The sequence below is a fragment of the Epinephelus lanceolatus genome, chromosome 9, assembly GCF_041903045.1.
Source record: "Epinephelus lanceolatus isolate andai-2023 chromosome 9, ASM4190304v1, whole genome shotgun sequence".
Lineage (NCBI taxonomy): Eukaryota > Metazoa > Chordata > Actinopteri > Perciformes > Serranidae > Epinephelus > Epinephelus lanceolatus.
Window position 1 is genome coordinate 31409465 of NC_135742.1, and position 9680 is coordinate 31419144.

The 9680-nt window shown below is 40.0% G+C and overlaps 1 protein-coding gene across 1 annotated transcript; it reads right to left on the bottom strand.

Annotated features, from left to right (window-relative positions):
• Positions 1–199: 199 nt before the first annotated feature.
• Positions 200–9379, bottom strand: LOC117252033 (aldehyde dehydrogenase 1A1-like). Its single transcript, XM_033618671.2, has 14 exons — positions 9192–9379; positions 7603–7763; positions 6700–6804; positions 6412–6552; positions 6163–6292; positions 5973–6034; positions 5240–5368; positions 4947–5060; positions 4712–4814; positions 2588–2772; positions 2339–2503; positions 2062–2219; positions 1776–1850; positions 200–770 (listed from the first exon to the last, which is right to left on the bottom strand). Exons 1-14 carry the CDS (start codon positions 9250–9252, stop codon positions 698–700), a joined length of 1662 nt encoding a protein of 553 aa, XP_033474562.1. The 5' UTR covers positions 9253–9379; the 3' UTR covers positions 200–697.
• Positions 9380–9680: the final 301 nt, after the last annotated feature.

Below are 9680 nucleotides of genomic sequence, written 5' to 3' on the forward strand. Positions count from 1 at the left end.
CCTTAGCCTATTATTATATAAAAAAACATGTTAAACAAACAAGCAGTATTAGTACTAGTATTTAAAATATGTCTAGAGGAGGACTTTAATTGAGTATAACTTACTACTGAAAAGTCTGTATTCCATGCAATGGCACACCATAGCCTCCACAAATCTTGTAATGTTCTCAGTTTGTATGCAAAGTAAATGGACACTGACATGACCGTTTTATCTGTATTACTGGTAGAACTATAACAAAACATACAAAAACATGATCACATTTACTGCATTACAATCAGTGTAAGGTTTACTGGTTCTAACATGGGTCGACAGTTTTATTGATTTCATTTGGAAATCCCTGTAAATAGTCTGTAAAATGTCTTTCTATTTTTTGTATGACACCTATTAAAATAATTCTTTTCTGGCAAAGTGCTATTCAAGTAGTTACTTCTGAACAGACAGATTCTTTTAAGCTAACATCCACATAACAGACACAACATGCTGATCACTGAACTGTTAAATACATCGGAGATAGTACACAAGGTATATCTTATGAGAGATGACGGGAATGAATGTCCATGGAGTGACAAGTAATTGCCGATGCCTTCAAAATATCTGGGTGCCATCTGAATATTGCAAAATGTGTGAGGAAGATCTGAAGCCGTGGGGCAGCAGAGAATTAAAAAGATAAGAAAGTCAGTCCAGTGGCATGATGGTATTATGAGTTCTTCTGTGAGATTTTGATGGTGACTGCCTTGACCTCGGTGTACTCCTGAAGAGCGTATTCCCCCCTGAAAAAAACAAACAAACAAACATACAAACAAAAAACCCCACCACTGATTATGCAAGAAAAATAACATTAGCTACATTAAGCTGTAATGTTACCATTAAAATACTAGTCTCATGTAGCCAGGCCTTTCTCTACAGCACTGAGTGATTGATAGTATCAGTCCTAGAGAAAGGTGTGGAAGCATCATTCTGGTGTAGGGGGGGAGAAAGACGCTCTTGGTTGTTTGTATTTCTCTAAACCAATCACAATCACCTTGGGAGGTGCTAAGCCCAGGATGCAGTGACAGTGCCCTTGCAAAATGGCAGAATGAAGATAGCGGAAAGGGACGTGAATGCTGGCTGAAATAGCAGATCAATGGCATGCTTATACCCACAGTCTATATCCAGTGAGTCAGACTACCACAGTACCAGCATAGCTGTGTGGTGGACATAAAACAAGTATAAAGAAGTATAGACTTTTACCATGTCTAGCAAAGCCGTTTGTAATACGACATCTATTGCACGTCTGTCCGTCCTGGAAGAGGGATCCCTCCTCAGTTGCTCTTCCTGAGGTTTCTACTGTTTTTTTATCCCTTTTAAAGGGTTTTTTTGGGGGAGTTTTTCCTTATCCGCTGTGAGGGTCCAAAGGACAGAGGGATGTTGTATGCTGTAAAGCCCTGTGAGGCAAACTGTGATTTGTGATATTGGGCTTTATAAATAAAATTGATTGATTGATTGATTAATAAAGACAAAGATGAAACATTATTAGGTTTACAAAATCATTGTTGATAATCCCAACAAATATCAGGTGTCTATCAAGTTAGTGGTTTGTAGGTTTTTTGTATACTGATAATAGCCAATTTAATTTTGAAATGTACTATTATTATTTATAAATGATGAAAATAACCTTTATATTACATGTATATACTTGTTTTTTTCTTGTTGAATATAACCACCTCTAAAACCAAACCTACACCCTTGTGCACCAGCCATGCTAAACCTATATAATATACAATGGTATTACTCACAGTTCCCTCCCATTCCCAGACATCTTGAATCCACCAAAGGGACACTGAGCACTCATGGCATTGTAGCAGTTCACCCTAAAAAAAAAAGTTTCACTGCATTACATGAAATTGCCAGTCATTTTGCACAAGCTGTTACTGTGCAGCAAAGTGGAAATATATTGTACAAATCTAATATTTCTTTAAGAGAGTTTTGTGTGAGGATCTGCACAGGAGATACGTCAGATTTATTGTCTGAGCCACCAGCTCTTGACTGCTGCAGATTAATTTTAGAGGATTTGATTCCTACCAGACCATGCCAGCCTGCAGAGCAGAAGAGACTGTCAGGGCTTTGTCGATGTCATTAGTAAACACTCCTGCTGCCAGGCCAAAGTGTGTGGCGTTGGCTCTTTCGATGACTTCATGGATGCTACGGAAACACATGATCTGCTGCACTGGACCAAAAATCTGAGAGGTACAGGAGAGAAATGCAGCAGCAAAGATCAAAAGTCTACATAAGGAGCAATGATCAATGTGTGCAATAGAGTGCAGTTGTGTCAATGCAGGTGTGTTTTAGAGCACAGTACCTCTTCTTTGGCGATGCGCATGTCATCTGTGACATTTGAGAAGACAGTAGGTTGGATGAAAAGTCCTTGCTGACCCCATGCAGACCCCCCACACTCTAGCGTGGCTCCGTCCCTCTTCCCGCTCTCTATCAGCTCCATTATCTTATCAAACTGCTTCTGATCAATCTGCAGAAAACAGCAGCTCAAATTATTGGATCAGTGGGAGTGGAGATATTTGAGCAGATACTGTAACCCAACAGTATCTTGTACCTGTGGTCCTTGGTCAACCCCCGGCAGCAATGGGTTTCCCAGGACTTTGGATTTGGCCTTTTCTACACTGCGATGGACAAACTCCTCGTAGATTGGTTCCTCCACAAACACCCTGGATCCAGCCAGACAGCATTGGCCCTGGTTAAAGAACAGACCACTGTGGGCCTGCTCCACTGCGTACTCTACTGCAAGACACGTGCACAGATATAAAGCTGCAGCTAGACTGTTGACAGGAAGTAAATAGGGTGATACAGTGCAATCTCTGTCTGAGCTTCATATGCTAAAATAGTCAAAAAACACACACATCCCAAGGTCCATTTGGAGTGGGTGCTGGATACATATATATAAAAGGATACATATATATATGCTGCCAGTGCCATTTATGACCGTTAAAAAGGTAAGCCAGCATTAGGGTGTGGTTTGGATCCACCTGGAATAAACATATGGAAATATTTTACCAACAAGATCTGTCTGCAGGAGCCCTGAGAGACAAATGCGAAAAAAAATTCTGGTGATCCATTTTCTAAGTCTGATCTAAATTGTTTCCTCTATTGTGTTTGTGACTTAGGAACAAGTGGGGAAAAATAGGTTTTGACAGGATCGTCCTTGTAAGTTCCTGAAAAAAAAAAGAAGTCAATCTGTGAAACAGGTGGAGAAAAAAAAGTTGGACATTTTTCTTAGTATTATTGTAGTCATAGTCCTTCCACCACAAGAGGCTGCACTATTACCGCGTGTTCTACACAGGACTACAAGCATTCACATTTTCTTCCCGGTGAGTTTGAATTTCTCCATGCACAAAACAAAGAAGAGAAAAAACACCTCTACACCGCTTTTGGTGATTTCTGTAACAGTCTGTAAATTAGTGAGTAATTCAGTGTTGTGACTGCAACATGCTAATAAAGTACCACTACTTCTACATGCAGTCTAATAAAAACAACAGGCAATATATGTACTATTATATGTGTTTATCAATTAATCATATTACACAGTGTGCTTTTAGTCCTGTTTAGAACATGCAACAGTAGTGCACTTAAACCTCTTGGCTGAAATGAGTATTACAACAACAAACACTTAAGAAATGACAACGGCATTATTTTTTTTACCTGCCAAAACTTCATGTTTTTACAGATGGAAAATTATTTTAGCAAAACCTTTTTGTTTTTTCCCCACCTTTGCTTAAGTCATAAATAAAGAAGACAAAACAATTGGATCAGACTTGGAATTTTTTTTCCCATTTGCCTCCCAGGGTAGTCTAGACCTGTTTTTCCCAGCTGGTCTAGCCTCGGGGTCCAGATCTCTCCTTAGTCATATATTCAGCATCATACTTGCATTTGGCCATTCCATCGAGCTGGTTGGCTGTCTCTGTCAAGTAGCTGTCCATTAGTCACTGTATTTACAGCAAGAAACAGCACTTCAAAATAAAAGCTCTGTGCTGGAAATTCACTGTACTTTAAATAAAGCTTTTTTCTTTTTCTATAAACTTCACACGTTCGCATGTCACTTACAGTCCATTCAGAATGGACCCGCTACCTACTTTTGGACTGCGACTCACCAGTTGGGAACCACTGGTCTAGACTGCTGTCTTTGTTTAACACAATTTCTCATTGGTTAAGCTTTGCTTTATGTGAAGTAATTCTGTGTATTTTATGTGTTTATTTTTCACATTTTCCTTTGCCTTTTTAAGTAATTTTAAAGCATCTTAATAAAATAATAATAATAAATCAATTTTATATAGCGCCTTTCAAGAAACCCAAGGTCGCTTCACAATTGCAAACAACCACAAAATCACACAGACAACCACAAAATCACATGACATGAACAAACAGAAAACACAACTAGCTGGAAAGCCAGCAGGAAAAGGTGCGTCTTTAGCTGAGATTTAAAAGAGTCCAGAGTTGGTGCCTGGCGAATCTCCAGCGGAAGCGAGTTCCAGAGGGTGGGTGCTGCCATACTGAAGGCCCTGCTCCCAAAGGTTTGCCTTCTAGTACGAGGAATTGAAATCTTGCCCTCATCAACAGTGCACAGAATTATGATGACTTAAAATGTAACACACAGCGGAGGTAATAAAAGACAAACCCCATTCAAAAAATAACTATGAATAATCCAGTAACTGTTACTACTCACAGTCACAGTCAGCAAAGACAATGTTTGGGTTTTTTCCACCGAGTTCTAGCGTAACTCTTTTCAGGTTGCTTTCACCTGCAGCCTTCTGGATTAGTTTCCCAACCTGGAATCCAATGACAACAATGTGAGAAACACAGTAACATTACAGTGAAAGAGTGAATACAAACAGGAGCAAAGGGCACTAAAAGAGAAGAGACACCTGCTCATTTTGTAATTCATGTAAATAGATACTAACAGCAGTAGATCCAGTGAAGGCTACTTTGTCGATGTCCATGTGGCGGGAAATGGCGCAGCCTGCTGTCTGACCGTAACCTGGCACCACGTTCACCACTCCTGGAGGAAACCCAGCCTGAGCACAGAGAGACGGATGGAGAGACTCATTTTAACTGAGACACAATCTTAGAGCAGTCTTTCTACTTTTATAGCTACACAGATATCAACAGTTTCTGCATGCGAGTTTATGGCTTTTGCCCACATGTTCTTTGTTCTTCTATCACTGTTTGGGGCAAACAGTGATAATCAGATTACCTCTTTGATGAGCGCAGCCATGTGCAGGGCTGATAATGGGGTCTGTTCAGCAGGTTTGATGACTACAGTGTTCCCACAGCACAGAGCAGGAGCAATCTTCCATGCAAACATCATCACTGGGAAGTTCCACTGTATGCGAAAGTGCAGAAACACATTTGAGTTGCAACGGCATATGAAAGTATTATGTTTTCTGTGAGTTTATTTGGTAATCAGTGAGGCCTAGAAATACATATATAATATGTACATTGTCTCATTTGCAGCAGGTACATACTAAAGGACAACTGATTGACTTTTAAAGGCCAATATAATAACTATAGTTTGGAACAGGAACAAGCCAACAGCCAATTAAGCAGCCAAATCCCCCCATCCACCTCCTGAGTGTGTATGAAACACTACGAGGGCAGCAGAAGGGACCTGCTTTCTCTGGAGCTGTACCCACTGATCATTTAACACAACCCTCCCCTCATCAGCTCTGCTTTTGGATGTATGTCCCCTCGTGACTGGTGGAGACTGTGCAGCCATCGGCCACTATTGGAGGCAAGTTCCACCGATAATGAGTTTGTAAAACATCCTACCGGCACAGATTAATTGGCCAAATGTTATAATTATAAGCTTACAGTAATTGCAACCTTGCTTGTTACAGTTTCTATAGTCACTGTATAAATGAATGATTATGGTAAAACACAAAAAAATCTTTTAAGTGGTGTGTGCAGTCTCTCGTTTTTCTACTCACAGGAATGATCTGGCCACATACACCAATGGGCTCATGTCGAGTGTAAGTAAAATACTCTCCATCTAAAAAAAAAAAAAAAAAGTTAGTTAGTTAATTCATGGTGGTTTTACTCTTTACGTCTAAATCTAAACAAAATCTATCACTAAAGTTGTGAGGAATCTGAATGTTGGTGATCAATATGTAAATTCACCTATAGGGATGGTTTTGCCGTGAATTTTGTCTGCCCAGCCACCATAGTATCTCAGGGTTTTGATTGTGGCCATCAGGTCTACATAATATGCCATGAGAAACACTTTGCCAGAGTCCAGAGCCTCTAGTGTCTAGAAATAATAATAAAAAACACCTATAATCATTAAGAGTCATGACTTCACTGTAATAAACCAGTTGTGTGTTTACCAGTTTATGTGTGTGTGTGTGTGTGTGTGTGTGTGTTTCTCACAGCCAGCAGTAGTCTGTCTCTCTCCACTAAGTCAGCAAGTCTGTTAAGTAGTTGACCTCGGTCTGAGGCGTCCATTGTTCGCCATGGTGACCCCATCTGAAAGGCAGCTCTGGCACTCCTGACTGCTTTGTCCACATCTTCCTACATAAGGTTCAAGTTGAAGAGGTGGTCATACTAACAACATAACATGGTGTCATGAACCCACCCCACCCCTTCATTTTCAAATCCCTGCTAGTGCAGAGATTAAAAAAGCACCTCTGATTTCTAAACAATACATAATATACTCACAGGTTCAGCCTCCTCCACTTCACACAGCAGCCTCCCCGTGGCGGGATCATACACAGAAATCTTTCTCCCGCTGCAGGACTCATGCCACTCGTTATTGATGAACAGCTGAGATATTGGAGCAGATTTCGAAAAGAATAAAACACACAGACAGAGTTTCTTATACATTGTCTCAAAGCAGATCAAAGACAGTCCTAAACACATGGCGCTAGAGTATCAGCTCTTCTCAGCCTGACAGAATTAAAAACAGGCTCCCTGTTAGCGGGAGTCCTGCTTGCTCTCTGATATTTTTTATTCGATGCATCTGCATGCTGTAAAGCTTGTTGAGTATTAACTCATCTATTTCATCTCGTTAAAACCACATCCTCATTCTCCTCAAATTACAACACACCATATTTTTAATTTTCATTTTTGACACAAACCATAAATACTAAATTGCTACTTGACTGGTGCTCAATGCCATATTAAAGGGCAACTGAAGCCATTACAGACAGGATGATTCACCTAAATGCAGACCAGATGATTAAACACACAATCTGCCTCCCAGGACACATGATACATGTTGGGATGAGGATGAAAGGAAAATATCAAAAACTGCAATTTTTCTTAATTTTTTGTGACTCAAGATTTAAATTAGATTTGCAATCAAAACCTGACATCAAGTCAGCCAACCCTACATATGTCACCAGTGACTGAATTCCACATTCTCCCTAAAAAAAAAATCCCTAAATCCCTAAATCCTGAGAGTCTCACTGTTAAATTGTTGTAATTCTGTTTTGTAATGAGTTGTATGGTCCCCTGGGAGCGGAAGAATCTGAACCAAACTGGATCGCTTAGCTGTGTATTGTACCTCACGTCTGTTTCCATCCTAATAGCTTTGACTCTTGACTGTTGGGTGCAGCCTACCTTAGTGTACTGAATGGTGAGGTCTGGGATTGGCATGGGCATGGCCACCGTCTCAGGTCCGTCTACATGCTGTGGTTTGCGGCTCTGATGGTTGCACCCGTTATCAGATTGCTGCTGGTGGCCGTTGTCGGGCTGGGAGTTCATGTTGCCGTGCTTTCCCTCTGAAAAAGACACACAGACGCCAGTGTCCAACTGTTTGCGTTCATGCGTGTGTGTTTACTCATACACTGTCCTGCATGTGTGTGTGAACACTTGATCGTGAAAGTTAATATCTGGATCACTGAGTGAGAATAGCTCCTTTCGTTTTTCATCATAACACTGTGCGGAAGTTGCCATTACAACCAGCAGGAGAGAAGCTGTGCCAAATGAGGCACTGGCACTGTCAGCAGGGTAACACCACAGGGTCAGGGGTCACGACTGGCACCGTAAAGTCGGGCTGGCTCTGAGCTGTGGACTTGACTGACCTCATTTGGACAGAGAGGATAGGAGAACAGCAGGATGCAGGCCAGGGCAAAGTACCACCAGAGGTGTACTTCATCATATTTGTGAGACAACTCTGAACTTTATAAGAAACAGTTAAGGACTGCATGATGAAGAAGAGGTGACTGAGAGTATTACACCTCACATGTAGAGTCTGTTATAGGGTGGAACAGACAACTACAGAAAACATTAACACATGACAATATGTGCTAACTAATTTGTTCGTTTTCTGTAACCTGGACAAACCAGCATTCAAATGATTTTATTCACAGGTTAGGAGGTTTATAACGTCCCAGCTCCGTTTAAATAATCTAGCTTTACATTTAGGATTTAGCTGTCAGTTTGCTTGCTTTTTATTCGGCTTGGCACTTCTAGTAAATTATTGCTACAACTGTTATTTCAGTAATTCATGAATTTTGCCCTATAGCTTATGAGTTAGCCAGAATTAACTGCATAAAAATAGAGAAAAAAAAGACCAACAGCATAAAAACATTAAAATGCAAATTAAAAGAACTGAAAGGTTATTAAATTATGAAATTAAATAGTTAAATATCAGAATCTGATTTATTGCCAAGGTGGTTCTCACAGACAAGGAATTTGCTTTGGAAAATTGAGAGAAAATTAAATTAACAATAAAAGCAGGATTCAGAATATAAGAAAATTACAAAAAAAGAAGAAAAAATATGTATACATATTTTTTCTTCTTTTTTTGTAATTTTCGTATATTAGTATATATATATATATATATATATATATATATATATATATATATATATATATATACTAGCCTAAAAAATATATAATATATCTTAATAAAAATGTTGTTACATTGAGACATAATATGGTTCACTGTAAGTTTTTAGGTTCAGTCAAATACAGAACATAAATGTTTATCACCTGGATGTAAAGGTGGTCAAAGTTGTCTGATATCCTCCGGAAGTTTGTTCCAGCTCTGTGGTGCACACTAAACTAAATGCTGCTTCTCCATGTTTTGTTTGTAAATTTCTTTAGAGAAATAACTACTCTTTTATTTCCATTTCATAGCATAATATGGTTTATTGAAGGCTGTAACAGCTCCATAACTCAGAAGTCTTCTGAAGTTTGCTCACCTGTTGGAGATGCTGATGAGGTGCCTCCAGTCTGATGGACTCCTGCTCCGGTCACAGGCATGTTGCAGCTGTCTACCTCCTCTCACCGTCAGTGGACCGGAGACCCGCCGAGCAGCTTTATATACCTGCCACTCAGCGCGAGGAAGCAAAGAAACAGCAGCACCACGTACCGTCGCACCGAGAGTCCTCCTCGGTCGCTCCTCTGAGGGTCCCGCCGCACGCGCTAATAACCGTTCAGGCGGAACCAATCCAAGTTTTACCCCCACGTGGCCCGCGAGGCAAGCGCGCGCAGTTTCTTTGATCATGAAGAGCATGACATTATAGTTTATGGTAAGTATTGTTCATTGTGTGCATTGTTCATTATATTGTCTCTTTATTAATAAATTAATATCAGTCACAATGTACATTTGAGCTCATTCTTTTTGGTGATAATAGGCTATACTTTTCACACATAGGAAAAAAATTAAACTATTAGTGTCAGTGTTAAAT

Coding starts and splice junctions, on each gene's coding strand:
- LOC117252033 (XM_033618671.2), bottom strand. CDS start 9,252: ATGCCTGTGACCGGAGCAGGAGTCCATCAGACTGGAGGCACCTCATCA. Junction 6,553..6,699: donor AAGTGGAGGAGGCTGAACCT/GTGAGTATATTA, acceptor AACCTTATGTAG/GAAGATGTGGACAAAGCAGT. Junction 2,504..2,587: donor GGGTTGACCAAGGACCACAG/GTACAAGATACT, acceptor TGTTTTCTGCAG/ATTGATCAGAAGCAGTTTGA.